The 23,369-nt window shown below is 48.0% G+C and overlaps 1 protein-coding gene across 1 annotated transcript; it reads left to right on the top strand.

Annotated features, from left to right (window-relative positions):
• The first annotated feature begins 15,929 nt into the window (after positions 1-15,929).
• LOC135917486 (mucin-21-like) lies at positions 15,930-23,141 on the top strand. Its single transcript, XM_065451051.2, has 3 exons — positions 15,930-16,099; positions 20,269-20,870; positions 21,456-23,141. The coding sequence occupies exons 2-3, from the start codon at positions 20,331-20,333 to the stop codon at positions 22,857-22,859; spliced, it is 1,944 nt and encodes a 647-aa protein (XP_065307123.2). The 5' UTR covers positions 15,930-16,099; positions 20,269-20,330; the 3' UTR covers positions 22,860-23,141.
• Positions 23,142-23,369: the final 228 nt, after the last annotated feature.

The following is a 23,369-nucleotide window of genomic DNA, read 5'->3' as shown; positions in this document are numbered from 1 at the left end:
AGCGCAGGACAAACACGAGTCTTCTTATACTCAACATATACATCTCACCGAAGGAAACATTGGGTCCCTTAGACAACCTGGTGCAGCAAGAGAGGCAGCTGGCTGGACGAAACGTCATCTGCGTACTACGCGACTTCAACGCAGCGCACGAGGCACGGGGGTACGTAAGAGGCCAAAAAGTAAATGACCTTGCACAACTTCACACAACGTCACCGACTTATACGATGGTGACGGACTCGACATACCCAACGAGGGTAGGCAACAGCCCAGCCTGATCTTGCGCAAGCGTCCAGACTTCGGAACGTCGAGTGGGAAAACTCTAACAAAACGTTAGGAAGCGACCACCTCATACTCGGCATTGCGGTACAAAAGGAAAACTTCCCAAGAAGAAAGATACGCTCCACCAAAATCAAGGATGCGGTAAAGTTCCGGAATGAAAGAGAAACTCAAGAAGCCCAAGCGATAAGCGATCTGGCGGGCTGGTTTAAATAACTGCTGGAATCGGTTGCCGAACACTCCAAGGAGGTTGCGCTCCCTATGGACAATCCGTGGGAAACGTGTCACAGTCTGTTGAGAAGATGGTGTAGGCAGAGGAACCACAATAAATTAAATATTCGCATCGCGAAGCTAACGGACGACGAAGAGCACCACGCGGAGCAACTTGGACGACAGAACTGAGACCAGTTCCGTAACTCACTCCAAGGAACGCTGGGCACTGCGAAGACGTTGGCCATACTCAGACATGTGCTAGATACGATCCAGAGCAAGAGAGAAAGCAAGCACACGATAAGCGTAATACTACACAACTGCTGGGGCACCGATGATCAACTACTGTATGCCCTACAAAGTAGATACATTGGTCGGCCGATACTCGTAGCACAGCCCGCGGCTGAACACGCCGGACTGGAAAACAGTGAGCCTGACTGCGACATAACGCGTTCCGAGCTGACGCGAGCGATCGCAAGACTCACTCGAAACACCACCCCGGGCAAGGACACAATCACCAAGTTGCTACGGAATCTGGACGGTGCAACCATGCAAGCAGTACTAGAGACCTTACCCTCGGTATTCAAGCATGAGGAGATTACGTCAATGCCTAAGTCGGAAAAAACGCCCTGCCTGGAGAACCTAAGACCCATTTCGCCCAGTTCTTGCCTCGGTAAACTGATGGAACGCGTGGTCCTAGACAGGCTATAGCAGATGTATCCCGAAGAACAACTGACGCCGAACACGGTGTTTGGTTTTCGGCCCACCTTGTCGACGCAAGACGTACTTCAGCTCAAAGAGAAAGTGCTGAATGCAGCAATGCCGTGGGATGGCCCGAAAGCAATTCTGGCACTAGACCTAAAACGGGCCTTTGACAACATGGAACACGAAGCCATCTTAGCCAATCTTCGTGTCTCGAATTGCGGCTGATGAACTTACAACTACGTGAGGGTTTTTCTCACAAATCGTACAGCCACAATGGGCCGGGAAATGTGATATTGCAGCTAGTAGACACATCAAACACAGAGGAACGCCAGAAGAAACAGTACTGTCGTTTGACACTTTTCAAAGTGGCCATGACGACACTCCCAGCCTAACTCGTGAAAATACTGGGGATCAGACATGCCTTGTATGCAGAAGACATCCAAATATGGACGCTTGGAGGGTCCATAGGAGAACAACAGGAGGCATTACAGCAGGCAGTAGACGTCGTAGTGAGATACGTGGATACAAGTAGACTGCAATGCGCGCCGGAGAAGTCGGAGCTCCACATAATCGAGAAGCGCTTACGAGGACGATCAACCACCCCCGCACCAACCATCGACCTGCGAATAGGTCTGAGAAATTCCCAAGGTGGACAGACTTCGTATCCTTCGCTTAATTACACTTAAACAACAACAACAACAACAACAACAACAACAACAACAACAACAACAACAACAACAACAACAACAACAACAACAACAACAACAACAACAACAACAACAACAACAACAACAACAACAACAACAACAACAACAACAACAACAACAACAACAACAACAACAACAACAACAACAACAACAACAACAACAACAACAACAACAACAACAACAACAACAACAACAACAACAACAACAACAACAACAACAACAACAACAACAACAACAACAACAACAACAACAACAACAACAACAACAACAACAACAACAACAACAACAACAACAACAACAACAACAACAACAACAACAACAACAACAACAACAACAACAACAACAACAACAACAACAACAACAACAACAACAACAACAACAACAACAACAACAACAACAACAACAACAACAACAACAACAACAACAACAACAACAACAACAACAACAACAACAACAACAACAACAACAACAACAACAACAACAACGACAACAACAACGACAACAACAACAACGACAACAACAACAACAACGACGACGACGACGACGACGACGACAACGACGACAACAATGACAACAACAACAACAACAACGACGACAACAATGACAACAATGACAACAATGACAACAATGACAACAACAACAACAACAACAACGATGACAACAACAACAACAACAACAACGATGACAACAACAACAACGACGACAACAATGACAACAACAACAACAACGATGACAACAACAACAACGATGACAACAATGACAACAACAACAACAACGACGACAACGACGACGACAACCAACGACAACGACGACAACAGCAACAACAACGACGACAACAGCAACAACAACGACGACCAACGACGACGACGACGACGACAGCAACAACAACGACAAAACGGGGCGGAGGATGGATGCGCCGTACAGAAGATACAACACACGAGCACGCAGATTTTGCGCATGATTCAACGAATTACCAGCCGTAAGTGGGGACTCAAGGAAGATTACCTGATCCTTCGCTGATTGTGAGACACGTTACGTATTCGGCGCCCTATCTAAATATGGGCAACGCGGAAGTGGAACCTCTTGGCCGGCTTATAAGCAAGATGTATAAGCAAGCGCTCGGACTCCCACCCGAAACGGCCACTTTTCGCCTTGAGGAAACAGGGGAAGTAATGTTGTAAAAAGGCTCAAGTAATAAATGTTTACCACCCTCACCCCCTGTACAACAAGGCATGGGACAAGCCAGAAAGGCTACAACGCGCGAAAGCGGGACGCTACGTCTTGGAACATGTTGGGTATTCTGTACGGAAGACCGGCACACTGGTAAATATTCCCACATGAATACAGGAAACTATGCACGTCACACCGTTTCCCAGAAACATGCACCCGAACTTTCGCATTGGACGGGGACAAGCCGGAGCGCAGGCACTCGCGAGGAAATATGGGAACCACCGCAATGTCTTGCACATTGACGCAGCCAGTAGCACAAGAAGCACCACATTTGTCACCAGCGTAGTCGACAATCACGGGACTGAAATAAATTCATCGTCGGTTTCCAGAGCGAGCTCTGCGGAGTCAGAGGAACTAGCGATGGCGTTAGCCATCACGACGAGACCGCACTGGGAGTGCGTCATAGTTCTGACAGACTCTCAGACGGCACACAGGAACTTTTCTAGGGCCAAAATTTCCAGGGCAGCACATCGCATTCTGAGTGCAGCGCACCAGCTCCCGCCATACATACAAGTCGTGTGGACTCCGGGGCATGAGTGCTTACGCCGCAATCAGAAGGCACACGCCTACGCACGAGCGCATGCACACCGGGAGCCGCGAGATGGACACGCCGAGCAGTTACACCCCGACCTACACGAACATACTGCAACACTATGGCCTTTCACGAAGAACGCTACCACCGCCTCATAATGCTCTGACGCGAGAGGAAGCGGTAATATGGAGGAAACTGCAAACAAACACATCTCCACACTTGAATCTCTACCACGCCCTACCCCCTGCGCGGTATTCCTATATATACCCACACTGCAACCAATACACAACGCTTTACCACATGGTATGGGATTGCGCAAACACGCCAAACCTCACATCCATAACAGACGGCAATGGGAGGCTGCGCTCTCCACCTCCGACTCGACAGTCCAGCTCAACCTAGTCAACCGAGGGAGAAGGGCAGCTGAGGCCGCTGGAGTCCTTGACTGAGATGGCCCCCCAGTGTAGTGCGGAGAAGCTACATACTCTCATGTGGTCTTGTGTCTAAAGCTCTCTCTCTCTCTCTTTTCGGGATACACCCTACCTCACCAGTTTTTTCTTGACAAACACCAAACATCGCCTTTGTTCACGGGACATTGCTGCGTCGACGTCTCACACTGTGCATCAGCCTGATTTGAAGTCTACATTTTCGCATAACTTGTGAACGGCGTAGTGCGCAAACATAAACATTGCACGACATTAAATGTGTGACCTCGGCGGTGCAGACACAAAAAATTTGCGTGGGATTACACGTTGCATGTGGGATGAAAATAAACCACGTTGTACGCATTGCATTTAGCTGTATAGCAGTTATTTACCACTTCACTTTAAGCAGTAGTCAATACTATGTATCTTATTAAATATTTTGATGTCGTCCGCGTAAAAAAATAAATGGAGACGTCTGGACTGCTGAGGAAACGTCGTTGAAGAAAATTAGGAAGAGAAGCGGACCTAACAAGGAACCTTGGGGTATACCACTAGATACCGCATAGACAAAAGAAGAGTAATCATAAACGCTCACGAACCAGAACTCATCGAGTAGAGTTGCTACAGTAGGAGCTTCAACGTCGTACTTGTTAGGCTTTTCGAGCAGTAGGGGAGGATTGACTACGTCAAAGGCTTCGCTGAGGTCGCAGTACACAGCATCAGTTTGACCCTTTTGCGTGAAGGGCGTGGAAACCAGCTTTATAAAGCTCACAGGGTTCCTGGTCACTGAGCTCCCAGAAATAAATCCATGCTTATTCGGAACGCGACACATTTTTACACAGAAAAACAGTACACTGTGCATAGGTAATTCGAAAAGCTCGGAAATGGTAGAGAGAAGAGGAATCAGCCGATAGTTGCGACATCGGTTCGGTGCTGTCTTCCAAGCACGTGGAAAAGTGTAATTAGTTAGACAGTTAATAAGAATTCATGTCAGCGAAGGTACAAACATAATGCTGTAAGTCTTGATAATGGTGGACGGGATGACGTCTGGGCCGCAGAACAAGGATAGCCTCAGATGCCTGAAGCATTCACTGATGAGATCCTCGTCAAAGAGTACCGAGTTGAAAGTTGCAGAAGAAGAACGCAGCTGATGGATGGTGCTGTCAGCTGACGGTTTATATACAGAGGAGAAAGGGACAGTGAAAAAATCGACGGCTGCTTGCACTTCTGCTTCACAGGAATCGATCAGACGGATGTGATATCCACGTTTGCTGGAGCGCATACGAAAATGTCTCCCAAAGTCCGCGCTCTGGTTAGAGGCGCTCGTCTTCAGTGACTCAATGTGAGGCTTGTGATCCCGCTTGTACACTTGATTGCAAAGGGACCGCAAAAGGCGAATTCTCCTATTTGTTATGTTACGCTCTGCACTTTGGCTTTTCTGTGGGCCCACTTTTTACGCTCTAGAATAGTAAGTTCCACCGAGATCCAATGAGTAAATTTACATCATTTGGACTTGTGCTGGGGGTAGCAGTCATGCATAACATTCAGAACTATCTCGATTGAACCGATGGACATGTTCGTCGACGTCGCATATACTAGTCACGAGAGGCCAACCAACTATAGAGAAATACTTGAATAGGCAATCATAGTCACCAGATTTGAAAGCAAAGCGTGGGAAGTTAATGAGATCTGAACCGTTATGGCGTAAAGCTGACAGAGACGCGGATATCTTAATTAAATCGGGAGTGAAACTTCTCAGCACGAACTACGGATATGTCAGAGTGCGGTAATGTTACATTTTATACACTCGAGGGGCTCAAGTCTGTATATTATCGCTGCAGTTCTCATTAAAATTATGTTACTGAAGGGAGTTAAGTAGCTAGGAAATGTAACGACAAGAAACAACCGCCGTGGTTGCTTAGCGGCTTTGGTGTTGCGCTGCTTAGCACGGAGACGCGGGATCGAAACGCGGCCACACCTGCCGCGCTTTGATGTGGGCGAAATCGAAAAACACCAGTGCGGGTAGATTTAAGTGCACGTTAAAGAACACCAGGCGGTAAAAATTATACCGGAGTCCCCCACTACGGTGTGCCTTATAATCAGATAGTGGTTTTGGCACGTAAAGCAAATACTTGAGTTTTTAACAACAACCAACATTTCTTCGCCATGAACTTATTGTAGTTGGAGAATGTGTAGTTGCTCCACTGAATACCAGGTGTGTTAAAGTCACCAAGAATAAGTACAAATATTGTTGTGACCATGCATTTAAAGCACCAACGCTTTAACTGCATGGTCACAACATGTTCAATAGATGTCATGACTTTATCAAACTTTACAGGAGTGAAGTTAAGTGGTACGTAAAAAGCTCCAATTATTAGTTTTTGACAATGTGCGAGACCTATTTCTAGCCATACCAATTACTCTACAGTTTATAAGTCGAGGCGTCTAACACATTTCAGGAAGCTGCGAACTACAGTTAGGACACCATCAACTTTCTGTTTAGATCCGGATATGTCTCTGTCACAGCGAAATACATTGTAGTTAAGCAAGGAGAGATCAAAAAGACTAGATGCCAATGGAAAACCAGGTTTGTTCAGAACAACAATAGCGAAACAAGAAGAACCAATGTTAGCAAATAGTTCAGGCGCGTTAGTACGGAGACTTTGAGCGTTCTGATAATAAACGCCCAAATTACACACTTTTCCCAATTTTGGTCCCCTCACTAGCAGGGAGCATATCATCACGCAGCTCTCCACGAAACAGCCTGAAAGTGTATTCCATCGGCCACACGGATGGGTCAGGCGTTTAAAAGCCTCGTTGTCAACAACCACATGGAAAGGAAAATATGCGTCGTGCTTTGTTTTGAGGCGCTGGCAGGGTAACATTGACAGACTTCTGGTGGTCAGTGAGGTGTGCAGGGGTGGTTAGAAGGGAAAGCTTCGACATAAAATAGGTGTTGGGACGCTTGGGTCTTTGGGCAACAGCTAATTTTGGTTCCCTAGAAGCATTCATTGAGGCAGGACTTCTAATCTTAGTTTTCTCACTGGACCTCTGGTCGGCACAACCAAGAGGGAGGGCAATTAAGGCAGGCGAGTTCACAGAAACTTATTCAGATCCTTTCTAGGAAAGGTTATTTGCAGACAGCGTCACCTTATAAGAAGTCGCGAGAAGCGAAATTGAGTTGTCGGGGAGCCGCGCTAGCTCGGCGCGTAGCTATTGAACTTCCGCTCGAAGGGAGGCGACCGTATAATATTAATGACCAATGTCTAAAGTAGCCATACGTCCATCTCCGTCTCTTTTCTTTGTGCTATTTTTTCATGCGCTACACACACCACGGTTGGTTTGGAAAGCTTAGCCGTGACCCACGCCAGCGGAACTTCTTCGGACTTCATGAGGGAGCATTGTCTTGCAGATGTGCGACGATGTGGATAAAAAGGGAAAGGAAACAGAGAGGGCGGCAAGCACATGACGGGCATGTATGTCCAGTGTCCAAACCAGTTCCCTTTACTCTCTCTCTCTCCACGTCCCACGGTGCACTGGCTGGCAGAATGCGCCTCGGGCTAGCCGCGTTCTTACCTTTATTAGCAATAATCTCTCACTTCCTCTGTTGTCTTACATAATGTGTTCCGTCCGGCAGTGGTGGCATGCGCGATGGCACTCCTCTCTTTGGTGGCGACAGTGGGCGCCGGGCGCTCGGAGCGGAAGCCATTAGCGAGGTGAGAATAACGGGAAGCGCGCAGGCAGGCACGGCACGCGAGATAATTGCAGGCTGCCGAGGCTCCCTTCCTGCACTGCCTGACGGTCACCGAGAAGAAGCAGAAGAGTGCGCCTTAACCGCATTAATCTGCGACTTGCGAGACAAGCAATCGGCCGCGCACAGCTCGCTTAAAGCGTCTGCAGAGAGGCGCTAACACAGTTAGCGCCGGGGCGTGGTTCGTTAGACACGTGCAGACACGTCTGCTGGCGGCAAATCCTGCTGGATCTCCATATTTCACTCGTGTACGCTTGTGCGTGCTATACGTGTGCACAGGTTTTGTGCGAAAGGAAAAAAAAATAATACGGCCGATCCAACAGAATAGCTGTTTCTTGTCCTTTATAGCGTGCGTTGATCTGGAATAATTAAGCTTGCACTCGCTCGACGGCGCCTCAAATTGCACTGCTGCCAGAGTTGGCTGTTTTCTGACTCATTAGCGCCTGCGGGATTTCAGAACACGTGCAAATTGCACAACTGTCAACAACACCATGTTGACGCTATCAGTACTGCCTTCTTTGTGGTGATCTTTTAACTGCTGTCGAAATCTGAACAGCGAGCCAATGTCCCCAAATAAAGAAAGACGGCCGACGGAGCTAAGAATTTATCTCAGATACACCCCGGTGCGTTGTCACTGACGTTGGAAAAGCACCGGCTATATATATTTACGAGATTGGCTTGTGTTTCTAGCACACTCAGATTTATTTGCATCTATATATTCGATAGTACAATTTCATAATTTTTCTTTTCGTTGATGCCCCGCATTAATGTGCGTGGAAGTTTACTCTGAGCGTTCGCTCGTTCGCGCGGCTGCTGATTTCACGAACCTTGACTTATTATTAGTATTACCTTCAACTTAACTTGCAATAATCGTATTGATATGATCTGTAACAGTGCTAACCGTACATTGGGATACCTGCGACGTAACTTAAAGCCACAGCCTCATTCCAAATTGCTTCTTTACAAAACTCATGCCTACAAACCTTCATGCCCCTGCCGTCCAATTACTGCGACCGACTCGAGATCCAGCGACTCAACCGCAGGATTTATCTTCCGCCTCACAGAAAGCTCAGCACTGAAGATGCCGTAGCTCTCCGACTTATTCAGACCAACACATTTCCGAATCTACACAGATACAGTAAAATGTTCCCACATACATATCGCGGCATCTGCCCCTGGTGCGGCGACACACGCCCTACACTCTTTCACATCTCGTGGGGGTGCGGGGGCAAACCTCAACACTTAAAGACGCCTAGCACGTCATTTGAGCGGTGGGAGGTACAGCTGACCGGCGATACCCTGGCGGGACAAGAAGCTCTCGTCCAGCAAGTACGTCGAGCAGCCATGGCCATCCTGGAATGAGGACACCACCCACTCGACCTCAAGAGCAACCACCTCGATGGTCCGAATAAATGTTTTCTTTTTCTCTCTCTCTCTCTCTCTCTACAAAACTACTGTGCGTTCAAAATTAGAATACGCTACCGCAATCTGGGATATCCATCACGCAACTCTAATTAGCTCTCTTGAATTAATTCGAAATAAAGACACTCGTTCCATTATATCTAAGTAGCAACGCGCAGAAAGTACAGCAGCAATGAAACACATTTTGTCATTACCAAACCTATCACTGCGCCGTCAGTTTTACCACCTTTGCCTTTTTCAGACAGTTTACGACCGTTCGTCATTGTGTATCGAATTTGTCATGCCTCCGACTTATCGCTCTTATAGGACGTATCATCAAGACAGAGTTACATGCATTTCCTGAGATACGAACACTTTTGCTCATTCCTTCATGCCACACACACCTAACGATTGATGCCACCTTGCCGTTGACAGATCGATCTCTGATCACCCCCTCTCTCCTTTTTTTTTCATTGAAATCAAAATAAAAGAAAGAGACGTAGTCGCCTTTTAATGGTGACCGCTACTCCTTTTCTCATAGCGGAAACAACGACATAAAGAATGTGTAGGAAAAGGAAAAGAAATCACTTCATACGGTCTTTTTTGTCACTTTCACTGTTATAATCCGTCGGGTTCACTAGTTGTATCCTCCCCTGCGCCCCCTCCCCCTCGGTATCGCAAGCGGTAATGACAACCATATTTCACCGTGTGCCCCCTTCGCGTTTCGTGCGTTGCCACCGCAACGCGTTATGCGACTCAAATAAAAAACGGGCGCCGCATCCTGGATGCTACAGGCAACGCAAAAAAAAGAAAAATAAAGGAAAGAAAGAAATGTGCCAAAGCAACACCTTGCAGTATTTGCGGAGAACAAGAATAAAAGGGGAGGGGAGCAATCCTCCGAGAACCAAATATCTCCGTCGTCCAGGATCTGGTGTGCGTCGACGAAGCTGAACGGCCTTCTGTACGATCCACGGGATCGATCTGCGGTGAGCCTAGCACTTCCCCCACCTAGTATGTGTGCATGCGCGCTTGTGAGAGAGAGAGAGAGAGAGAGAGAGAGAGAGAGAGATGAAGGGAGTGTAGACAAGGCGGCCGTTTGGGGATAAACACCCACCTGCTGCGCTTACGCGAGCACTTTCCTCCGCGCATTGTTCGCTTTTCTTCTCGTGTGAGCGACGAAGAGCAGACAGATCAAATAATGATCCTAAGAGGAGGAGGAGGAGAAAAAGGGACAAACGCGTGGCTCACACATGCGTTCATCCCTTGTGCAACTCCATTAATCAAATCCGCGCACATCTTATTCGCGCGGTTGGTCACCTCGCGCGAGCGCCTATATATGTATGCTTCTAATAACTATCTGCGAGCACCTCTAGGAGGGCTGTTTCTCTCCTTCCGCGCGCTTTCAGGTGTGATCGCCGATGTTATTGTTCGCCAAGTGTTCGAACGCGGTGCCGCAGTTAATCACCCGCCGGGGCCGCAGCGAGGTGCAGGCGCGAGTGGACGGCGCCTTATTTGCGTCCGAAGCGCCGCGTCCGCATCGAAAAAGAAGCGGGGCCTTCGGTAATGAAAAAGCGGTGCCGAGAGCATTTATCATCGGCTGTCGTTGCGAGCGGCGAGAATGGACTGCGGCGAGAAATCACCGCTCCGTGAACGTGTGCGCTATTATTTCTGTCGTTTCTGGCATGGCACGCAGTATTGCAAGGCAATATGCAAAGGCAGCGCCGAGATATTTTTTGTTAGCTCGCACATGCAGGAAGCCGGAGTTCTTGCATATTGGCAGGACGGGAGCGTACGTGGCGTAGCGTGGATTAATCGCGGTGCAGCGGCGACTTAAGCGAGAGCCGATTATAATTGGACGACTCGATGATGAGACTCCTGTCGAAGGGCCGAGCGGGAGGTCGTTGGCTCCAGCATCGTTGGTGGCTGCAAAGCTTTGTGCGGTCTCTACTAATCCAGGTCTTATGATAACGCGCGGATGAACTACCTGATGCATTCCTAGGGATTAACGGAAAAGGAGAAGCCGCGGCTAACGACATTAGTTCGTGGCGCGCGCGTGGGTACTCGCTGCGGCTTACTCGAGCCATTCAGTGAGGCAGCCGAGGGAACTAGGTCACGAGATTGATTAACGAAGAGGCACGGTCCGCGGAGCGAGGACGGACTGAAAAATGCATAAAACGAAGATGCCTACTTTGAATTAAAGAAAAAAATGACAACGATGAACGATAGATTTCCGAGATCCTTCGGGACTTTATCAACAGCACAAAATGCATTTTAGTTTCGGTTCTTGGTGGTGGCAGCGCATTGCGCCAACACGATACTCACCCAGCGACACCCGTAGGGAGTGTTCACTTTTCTGAAGCCTGGGGATTCAAAACAGTTGGAAGGATTAACTGGTCAGCAGCCCATATAAGTGTAAGAGACGTTTAGAGTATTGGTGAAAAAATAGTCAAGGAAAATATTGACAGAACTGACAGAGTCTTTGACTGACATATTGACAGAGTCTTTGCTAGCGTATAGGTTACGGGTAAAATATAAGAGAAGTTTTAAATATGAAAGATCTAGATCATAGAGACAAAAGACTAGATGGCGATAGATGCAGTAAAACCTGATTAAATTAAGCACGCTAGGTGGCTATTTGTCTATGCTCTGTTTCATCGGGGGTGTGAATAATAATAATAATAATAATAATAATAATAATAATAATAATAATAATAATAATAATAATAATAATAATAATAATAATAATAATAATAATAATAATAATAATAATAATAATAATAATAATAATAATAATAATAATAATAATAATAATAATAATTCGCAGTCTTAGGGTGCTTAATACCACCTCTATGCACATCTGTCAAGGCGGGTCTTCCCCCTCCCGCACCCCGCCTTATGTAGGGCGCGGGCGGTTACCCTTCGACTTCTACAAGCCCGTGCATACCCTAACCTCGCGGTTCTTCATGCCATATACCCTGAAAGATATCCCAGTGCGGACTGCCCTGCCTGCGGACTAAGGGCAACATTGGACCATGTGTTGTGGGAGTGTGAAGCCATCGGCTCCTCCTTCAGCGAGGATAGGTGGGCTGCGCTCTTGGGCAGCCCCGAACTCAACGACCAAACCCTGGCCGTCCAGAGTGCCCGCGATCGGGCCGTCAAGCTCGGCTTGGCGGTCCCTACGTGGGACTAGCCGGGAGGCGCAGGGGTCTTCCCTGCGTCTTCTCTGCACCAAAATAAAGTTACTTCACTCACTCAACCGCCACCGACGCCGCCGTCTTGGGTCCCACACAGAAGGATGCGCCTAAGCTAAATGTTCAAATTTCGATGACTGCTGAATATTATAAATCATGCGTGCAAAAAAGCTTGCATTCCTGTACCAATGAAGGATAAACAATAGTACACACCCTTTTAAATAAATATATTTGGACCAAGCATTATACCGCGGAAATATTACGGGAACCACACCAAGTGGCGCGAAATTATGAAACAAAGGATTCACGCCAGTGACTACTCAGAGAGCGTAATTGCGCTATGCTTTCTGATATCGATAAACGTAAGGCGAAACTCGCATTAGCTCTTTATCCAAATGTGCCGCAGATTTTGGAAAAACTAATTTTCAGACGGCATTTTCATGCTCCCATTTACATTTTCTAGGAAAAACATCAACCACCTTGTAGCTTGCTGTGCCTTCTTTCAACATTTCTCAAGACATTTAGCAGTGTGGTTGAACATTCATACAGCTTGAGTATGTGCGGAAACGCTTAGGTAATATTGATTTATCATTAACACAGTAAATACTTCAGTATACGTATGAAAGGACCGTTAACGCTTTAATTGCTTACACATTATTGCCAAGGTGGAACTACATCAATACCACGCAGTGCCAGTGCATACTGAGAACAAACAGTTTAATCTTAGCTAAACTTACAAACGAGCAAACAGCCGTTTTAAAGACGTTACAAACTAATATTTCTGCTGAGTTACACTAATCCGGAACGCTGGTGAGCCTACTGATCAATGCTAGAACGAATCTAATAATCCAACACGCATGTGAGAATGCAATGGGAGCTCAGATCGCAGCGCTTTCGATCAAATGGCTGTTGCGGCGAATATGAACGCTGTCCTGTGGTTGTGCGCACTGGACCAGTGCACTTAGAAGGGCGAGTTGGTTTGGCATGACGGCGACGTGAATGCGCCTAAAAGACGTGGACGATGAGTGAAGACGAGACACGTATAACTCTACTTTCAACTCGCTTATTGAATTATGCGGTCGTCACTTATAATACACTTACACACGTGACACTTGACGTGCTCATTGCACTCCTTAGACATCCAAAAATCAAAATTCCTTTTCTCACAACGTCAGTTACACGCTACACTGACACGTTTTCCTATTTAATCACATATCGACTTCGGCTTGATAATCAACTTTGTCCGTTGATTACGATTCCGGGATATAACGGTACAGCTGTCCAGCTGTGGAGTGCAATTTTCTTTTTGCAATTACACTTTTTACGCCCTGCAAAAAGCGCACCAGCACTTCAAAGCTTGATAGCTGCACCGTTATAGCCCGGAATCGTAATCGCGATGGCATCGCATACACGAGCCTATAACCACGGTCGCTGGATAAACAATTGTATCCTCTTCCTCCAGCAGCCGTCTTATAACCAACGGCTCAAGTTGGTAGGCATCATAGAGTTTCTCGCTATAACACCTAGAGGGAAATCTGGCGCCACCGTATATGGGAGTTTCCTAAGGGGCGCTATGCCGTCGTAGGAATGATGGTATATGTGTCTGCAAGGCTTCTGTTGGCTAGTGTTGTAAGAGGCTTCGTCTAAAACGTGGATATGGCTGCACAAATAACGCGTTCTTAAAGTAAAATCTTCACAAAAGGTTTTCATTCACGCATATTACATCTTCCAGTGCAGTTCACTCACCTGCAATGCATAACCAAGCGAAAAAAGCAAGGACCGACGACAAACTGTTCCAAAGCGAGCGTGAATCTTGTCGTCTGTCCTACAGTTTTAGCTGCGAGCTAGGGGTCCAAAGGGCCCTCATTGCACACGCAAGTGAGGTGGGATACCGCGGCTCAGTGGTGCCCTGGACTAGGGGCCCACCCGAGGCTGAAGAGGACCCAAAGTTTTCAAGAATGAAGACTTCGTCCTCAACTCGCTAATATCTTAAAGAACCAATAAAGTTTTCCGTTCCATTCCATTTTCGTATAATTGTACATACAATAACAAGTTCTCATTATTCAACAAAACATGATGTTGTGTAATAATGAAGCTAAAACAACTTTTTACGTGCTGTTTTAGTAGAAAATGAATATTTGTGACGGAGGGAACGGTGCTTGCCAGGCGCGTCTTCAAGGTATCCTGGCTCTCCGAGAACGATGCCAATCCGAATCCACAATACACCGGCATTCCCATGCATACCACAGCGCAGCAGCGCCGGATTTCCCTCTAGGTAATATAGTCAGAAACTCTATATGGTAGGCACCGCTGTAGCGCCGCGGCGTAGGAGGTTGGATAGAGAGACAGACACACTCAAAGCACCCGAATTTCGCAAAGAATGCTTCGCGTTAAAAACACACGGGTACTAAGATTTAGCTGCAAGTAAGAATAAAAATAAAATATTAATAAAAAAACTGCAGATGCTCAAATTCGGAATATTCTGCTACGGCGCGACTCAAAATCAGACCGAGGTTTTGGCACGTTGTACTCCAGAAAGTATTCTGGTTACGACTTTCAAGAGAAACTCAAATATGGGAAATACCGATGGAATACTTGCAAACACCAGTACCGAAGTCACTGTCGATGTGGTTAGGGCACGAAACTAAAAAAAAAACGATTCTACTGCCATCGCATATTTTTGCTATAAAGCGTAAGGTTCTAGTTGAAAAATAAAGTCTGTTTCCTTCCTTCCTTCGACTTTTCATTGCAACAAAGTGCATGAGGGGTTCACAAAGTAAGCATTCCGGTCTTGCCATATTTAAGCATTTTCCTTTAATATTACATAAAGAAAATTGTTTGAAGCCAGCAGACAATAACAAGGAAATCATATGAGGATTCAACCGTTTCTTCTTTATCGAACTATAAAACCATAGGCGAGAACTGGCTTTCCCCCTTTCCCCCATTAAACTCCATACTCGAACTTAAAATCTTCCTTTTATTCTTCTTGCTCATTTAGTCACATTTCTCACTCGCTCGTTTTTTTTTCATTTTAATCCTGATTAAGTTTCTCTTTCTAAAACATTTCCGCCATTTGTTTTTCATATCAGGCGTTTATTCCCGAGAACATGTGGTCGCCCCTTGGGGCTAGGAGAATTACTTTTGGCGTTTTTCCGGCGCATGCACTGATCTGTATGTTCGTTCACTGTGGAAGGCCGTGCATGCATTCATCAGTACTGCAGCCGAATAACGACGCCATCAGCGGATGCGTCCGGCGCCGGCTTGCTTGCTTGCTTGTTGCGACTCACTTCTGGCGCTCACCCACTATGGGGGGATTGGCCGAGAAGCCGGCGGCTCTTTCCGCACAGACCGGCGGTATGCGTTCCCAGCTGTCGTATTTTATTTATCCACGATACCGATGGCTGCGCACAACGCCCACGCAATAAGGAAGGGAACAAGAAAGAAAATAAAATTCGCACCCGATGCCGATAATAGCGAAGCTGCTAACACACGCGAGCTCAGCGTTGGGCCGGCACCGACAAAGTCGAAGTGTCGCATCGCTCGCGACGCGCCGATACAGTTCCAAGGGGCGAGCCGATGTAGCGAAAACGCAGCGAAAAACAACGACCCGGTGCCACAAGCCATGAAGATTTCGCGGCCCCATCGCGGCGCCGGAGACCACGTCGTAAGCGGTGAGTGCCTCGCCGCGACGCCTCGGCGCCCACCTGCGCGCATCGCGTCGGCCTGGTTGGTGCCTCGCGGGTGGGGGCCCCGTGCGCCGGTGTCGGAGCCGGTGTAGGCGCTTCGTGGAGGCGGAGCGGGGCTTACCGAGCCAGTCGGGGCCGCTCGCGGACAAATTCAGCCCGAATAAAGATTCCGGCCTCGCTTAAGGGGATCGCCAAGATCGGGAGAAGCTACTCTCCCCGCATCTCCCGAGGAGTTGTCGATAACGCAAGGTTCCTCGGCGTAATGACTGGTGACGATAGCCTAGGAACCAGGACATTCAGAGGCCACTGCTTTGCGGAAACGATGCGTGAATTAAGAGCGACATCCTTCAATACGCAGCGCACGGTTTTTGTTGTTTCAGCTGGTAGAAAACCACGGCCAACTTGAAGCTCCTGAACAGCTCTCTCACCTCTTCCAACGAAAATTTATCTTCAGATTACATGAATTTTGAGAGTGTTCTAAGATTTGTTCGATCCTAGCTACCTTCCAATCCTTCTCACGCACGTGATACCTCATGATATGAGAAAGTGCTCATGTAAATCCGGATATTGACATGACCTTGCCCATGACCTTGAGTGATGACGACGTTGCGCTGCTGAACACGGAGGTCGTGGGCCGAAGGCGGGCCGCGGTGTCCACATTTCTATGCCACCGAAATGCAACAACGCTCGTGTACCATGTATTGGGTGCCCGTTAAAGAACACCAGGTCAGTGGCGAGCAACAGGGGCGGCCGGGGGCCCGGGGGGGGGGGGGAGGCGTGGGCCCTGGGTGCACGGAGACAGTAGGGGGGGGGGTGTCATACACGTCTGAAGACACCCGAAAATTGTCGATATCCTCGCCTTCCTCGACTACACCCGGAGGGGGGGGGGGAGGGGTGACAGAAGAGCTAAGGGCCCCGGGTGCCAGACGACCTAGCTACGCTACTGCACCAGGTAGTCAGAATTATTCCGGAGTCCTACACTATGGTGTGCCTCACAATCAGATCTTGGTTCTTACACGTAAGACCCCAGATTTGGAATCGATTGACATAAAACTTGTTCATACTGCTATTGCGCTGGTACCCGGTAAGAGGAAGCTTCAGCTCGGGTGCTCCCATATAAATACAGGAAAAAGGAGAATTCGTTTTTCTCAGCAACCACTGCACTAAATTTGACGAGGTTTATTGCATTTAAAAGAAAAACATAAAATCTAATAACTGCTTGTTTCGAATTTTTTATTTAAGTCCTCAATTTGTTACTAAAAATGGGCCAACAATCGCAAATTTTTCTGAAAACGAAACTATCAAGTTTACAACTCTCCAACTCAGCCATGAAAAATGATATCACAATTCTGTGAATTACATCTAATGGTAAATCTAAAGTTCACAAGATTGATATTTTACACATGAATCTGAAGGAAGTTGGTAATACGGAAATACAGTTTTTGCAGAACCCTTGTCCACAGCTTAACAAATTCGCGTAAGATATAAAATGACGTATCAAATTTGTCCGCTTTGAATGTTCTAATAGATGCCGTTTACAGAACTGCGATATCTGTTCTTGATGCAGAGCTAATAATTTATAAATATCGTGCTTCTATTATTTTCAAACTTTCGAATTTTTGAAAATCTTTTAAACAAAATTCTGGCCCTAAATCGAAGTTCCGCTTCCAACAGTCACTAGAATTTAATTTTCTCTCTCAAATGCAGCAAACTTCATTAAAATCGGTCCAGGAGTTATCTCACAAAAACGTTTTTTGCGTTTTACATGTATTTGAATAGGCCGCGTTGGATTTGGGCCCGAGCTAAAGCTACTCAACAGCAGGCATACCATGTATTACTGCTTACATGATTAAGGTTAGGCTTCCTAAAAAAGTTACTTTACGGAAATACCGATGCAGTTTAAAAACATGTATTAAACGCCTAAATATTTTAAATTTTCGGTCAGCTACGGAGAAGATTCTTGTTGCAGAATCATGAAGATGTAAATATGGCGTGTCAAGGTTTTTGCAGAGTTGAAAAGGTATGTTTTTAAGGGGTCATTTTCATTCATTTCTATGAATATCTGAGCGCATGAATAAGAACTTCGCAAATACGAGTTACAAGAACTTGACATTTTCTTTTAGATTTCACCAAATACTGTCTAAACTTATGCAGCCGTTTGACGTAATAGTTCTGCGGAAACCCGCAAGGTGGAGAGAAGTAACCGTCGATTTCTTTTGGAGCAGTTGCTTTGATTGGGTGGATGTCTCACTTTCCCTTAATTACTTCTCTCTATCTTGCGGGTTTCCGCATAACTATTTCGTCAAACTCTTGCCTTTGCTTCGAGTTGTTGACAAATTCGACCTAACCCTGCCATCTGCTAGCCGCCTGGTTTGCTCAGATAGTAGAGCGGCTGCCCCGGAAAGGCGGTGGTCCCGGGTTCGAGTCCCGGACCATGCAAATTTTTCTTCACCTGCGAGGCTTTTCTTTCAAGGAACCCGTATGGGGGTTCCTTTGTAGCAGTTGCTAGGATTAGGTGGATATCTCATTTTCTCTTAATTATGCAGCCGTTGCTTAACAGGAGCGTACCTGCATATGGCATGTCTTTAATAGTATATTCTGAGCTAAAGCTGCTTGTGTAATTCAAAATATAATCTTGTTAGACTGCTAGACAATAGTATTGTAATTTACTAGCACTAATACATGCAGCACAAGAAGGGAGGGTACACTGTGTTATGTTTGAATCATGTTGCTTTCGCCAACTTCTGACAATAAAGTGCCAGAAAACTGACCTATTAGTTACTTCAGGCGTGTAATCTGATCTTCTAAACGAATAACTTGATACGTTGTTTTAGTGTACGTTTAGATTAGAACCAGCTGCCACCCTTTAAAGCTTCGATATTGTCTAACACAGCTATTTTCGTCAGCATCCTCGATTCTCCAGCTACGCTGACTTTCGTGCAGTTACGCGTTTGAAGTGAATAATTTCTTGAAACTTCTCGGAACTCCAACAGGCGCCATTTTCTTTTGGCGTGCACACCAGAACTCGTGTCTAGGCAATGGTAGAGCGAACCTGGATGCTTGCTTCGACACCAGCTTTCCACATCCATCAGAGGTTGCGATCACTATAATTTTTTGTCTCTTAAGAACCCCTTTCAGGGTATTACATAAGGACATAAGGGTCCCTTTCAGGGTATTACATCCCATCCCTGTCATTATCAATGAGACAGTCAGAGTATATGACAGAAAAAGTAGGGTACACATCACTGAGATATCATATAGTGTTGATATTGAACAATCTGAATTCAAGCTGGCACTGTTCGGTATCAGCTAGCGCAGGATATTGTACTGTACGCGTGTTCGGAGTATAAAGACTGACGAAGTGGCAATATTTGGCATAATGTTCTTTTCCATCACATTGGATTAGTTTCAACAAAATTTGTTCATTCGTACTATATATTTAAGGATATCAACGAATGAGTGGGTGACATAGCCTTCCATGCACGGATTCTACCAGAGTGCCGGAGTGAAAGATGATTTACTTGTGTTGCCATTTAACTTTCCTTTCGCCGCCTGTGCTGTAGCAGAGATGCATCTAAGTATGAACACCCAAGACTAAAGCAGAATCACGATTACATGCGGTAGCACGCGTGGGATGCGTTGCTGCAGTCTGAGAACTTAAAACGTCCAGGAAACATTGCAACCCGAACCTCACCTAGCCCTCCAATTGGCGGTTCCGTGATTGCTTATACACCAAGTGACTGAGCGCCTGCAGTCGTGATCGCGTTTCATTTTTAGTCACCTGTATGCCATAGCGTAGACATCCGATGTTCGACCTCCACTTCATGCCACCGCCCTTACCCGCGAGACAGGGGTAATTGGAGCTTAGGGCGACAGAAAGCTGAGCTAATTGGTAAGGATTGCGCAGATGAGTATTGTGTCTTCTTTCTTTTTTCGCCTTTGTGCTGCCTTCAGTTGATAGTCGGCGTTCGTGTTGTCCATTTCTCGTCTCTTGTGTCCTGTCTGCACGCCTCACCTTTTTTTTGGGGTAATTGGAGATAGCCAGGAGAGGCCTCCGTCCCATACCGTTGAACATAAAGATAGGCTGCGGCTGATGATGATGCCATTAACGCGCCAGCCTAGTGAGGCCACCACGCTGCGTTCACCGTCTGCAGTTCCCAGCACTGTTGCCAACCGGGCCTGAGGAGGTGGCGGGGCATCCCCGGAGGCGGCCACCATGAACGAGATCGCGCCGCCTCAAAAATATCGGCTCAACCTCCGCGTGGTGCTCATGTCGGTGCTCATCTGGATGGGAACATTCCTTGTGTTCGCGGCGATCTCGGTCACGCTCGCCATCACCACGAACGCTATGTACTTCCTCTTCATCATCATGGGGCTGGTGGTGTCAACGTTCGCGATGGCGTTCTACAAGCCCGAGGGCCCCTGGGAACCGCTGGTGCCGTACAGCCGGCTCTGTGAGCCCAGGCTCGAGACGCACGCTCCCGTGTACGTGGAAGAGAAGTCCGCCGTGTACCCGCCTTCGCCGTCGGTCAAGAGCGTGACGCGCTCGGATCCTTGGCTCTGCACGAGCGCCAAGACGACGCTGCGTGGGTCGTTCTCGTCGCCCCGGCTCCGCAGCCAGGTCGACGACACGTGGCCCGCGGCGGCGGCACCGGCGCGGAACCCGCTGCCCTCGGGCTTCCTGCCTCTGGTGCCCGCGGCCGTGGCGTGCAGCCGCTCGTCGACGAGACTCGACAGCCCCAGCCAGTGCGAGCAGGTGCGCAGAGTGAGCTCGCTCGGCGAGATCGACTTCGGGGTTGTTTGGAAAGGGCCTCGAGGTTTAAGAACGCCGCCCCATATAACGCAGATTTTTTCAAGTGAACAAGAACAACATGCTTTGTCTTCCGAGTTGCTGTGGCTTAGCGCAGCATTTTTCTAAAGCTTGAATATATGCTAATTCATGCGTTTTACATGATTGCGCAGGTCTCTATAGCGTCCCTACTGTCGAGGTCCTTCGCTTAATACAAGCATAATTGCGCTCAAGTGCGACCTGATTGCTTGAAATGGCTTCTGATAGGTAGTAAGGTAAAAGGATATAGGATTCGTACCTGTTTCGTGCGTGTTGGTGCGACTGGGGACCAACTTTAGAACTTCGAGGCTCATATCATATCATATCAATACATTCAGAGTCAAAACAGCGCAAGGACACCGGGCGAGGTAAGGAAACGGACCACACAACTTTATGCTGCAACTTCCGGCGTGAATACTCTCGTTCGGTACGTCAAGAGGTTTCTTGCGTATATTAGCTCAAAAAAGCATGGTACAGGAGTACGGCACTGTGTATTCTACGGTCTTCCTGCAGGTAACGACGGTGAGCTGTCACCAGGCGTACGGCTGCTACGAGAGCCGTGTGTTGCGAACAACGTACGAAGAGTTCCACAGGGTGAGCGACAACGTCGAGACGATCGAGTGCATCGAGAGGTCCGAAGTCGTGACTACGGAGACTGCTGCCGCTCCAAGCCTGGAGCCACCGTCGACGACCATCCAAGTGGAGGAACCGGTCGAACCGGTGGTGCCCGAGAAAAAGAAGCGGCGTCTGCTGTGGAACATCTTTAGCCGGAGCGATGACAAGACCGTGGTCAAAGAGTTCCCCGCGTACAAGAACGAAGACAGCGAATCCAAGGCGGGCCTGTTGGAAGAAGAGTGCTCCACGCCAGCAGACACGCCGTGCTTCTCGAAGGCCTCGAGAGGCATCGCGGACGCTCCGGAATTCTCCAAGGTTGTCGCGAACATCGAGCGAAACATTCACGAGGCGAACAACCCGTACACCATTTTGCACAAGCCCAAGGCGGATGGCGGAGGCACGGCAGCGGCCTCCCAGAAGAAGTCATCCAGCGAACGGAAGGCAGCCAAAAAAAGTACGTCCGAAGGTGAACAGGCTGCCGCCGCCAAGGTCATGGGCATATTGAACTCGTCTGAGTCCAGTGCGTCATCGTCCGGCGTCGGCGGCGCCACAGCTGCCGCCTCTGGCCTGCCCTCATTCTGGAAGGAACAGACGTCCCCGCTGCCCGAAGACCCTTCTCCAGGAAGCAGCAGCCCCATGGTCAGTGGGCCGGCGTCGTCGGGACTGTCTTCAGGGGGAAGTCGCATATCGCTGGCCGGCTCCACGCCCAAAGACGCGGACCAGCAGTACCTGAACGAGGCTTTTATCAAGTCGCGCTCTAGCTGGGACGAGCGGTCACACCCGGAATCGACGACCCCTTTCCGGAACAACCTGGGCGAAGGCAGCATCAGCCAGAGTAGCAGCCAGCGCACTGCGGCATCCAAGATGGCCGCCTCTTCGACTGCGCGCTCCGAGGAGAAGGAGATCTGGGCCTCGCCCAGCTGGAGCCCCGCGAGAAACAGCAGCCACGCGGTCGACGAGAAGGCGAGCCAGACCTCGCTGCGCGACTACTGCCCCCAGTCGAGCGGAGACGACCACTTCCGAATGTCGCCGCTCGTGAAGGCCGACCTGGTCGAGGTGACCGTCATCAACAACCCGGCCCCCAGCGACAAAGGTGCCGGAAGCAGCAGGTGCGCGCTGCAGTGCGCGGACGGCGCGGAGAAGCCGCAGCCATCCAAGTACGTGCAGGCGACGAGCAAGACCATCGAGGCTGGCGTGCAGATGGTGACGTGCGACGGCGACAATAACAGCCCCAGCAAGAAGCCAAAGAAGAAGAAGTTAAAGCTGCTGCCACGGTTTCTCAAGGTAAAGAAGAAGAAATGAGTGACGCCCCTGGCCACGGAGGTGGTGTCCCCTGATGACTGCACAAAGTGTTGAAGGCCAGACCCCCTTTTTTTTCTTTCTCTTAGTCCAAACTGTAGCGCGGCGCGAGTGGGGCGGCAAGAGAGTTTTGGACTGTTTTTGTTTGTTTGAGCACGGTGAGAAACTGGCAAGGGGCAGGAAAAAGTCAAGCTTTGAGTTTTTTTTTCTTTTCCTTTTTTCCTGTCTTGTTGTCTTTTCAGAGTTGCGGGACTCAGAGTTGTAAAATAAAATTTTAAAAAATAAGGGGTTTCTAAATGTTAGAATAACGTTCTAGCCTGGAGATGCAAGGTTTTCTGTAGACACGTCGCAGTGATCGCATGATTACACTTTGTTTCGCTGCAAAGCCACTTTGATAGCAACAGCGATCAGGCTGTCAGGATTTTCATAGAGGCTCACACATCACTAGACCTCTCCTCAAAAGGTATGATTGTGAAAGGTCGCGTGTCTGAAGATAAATACAAACGGTTCTTG

The sequence above is a fragment of the Dermacentor albipictus genome, chromosome 3 (assembly GCF_038994185.2).
Source record: "Dermacentor albipictus isolate Rhodes 1998 colony chromosome 3, USDA_Dalb.pri_finalv2, whole genome shotgun sequence".
Classification (NCBI taxonomy): domain Eukaryota; kingdom Metazoa; phylum Arthropoda; class Arachnida; order Ixodida; family Ixodidae; genus Dermacentor; species Dermacentor albipictus.
This window is presented reverse-complemented; position numbering and strand designations above follow the sequence as displayed.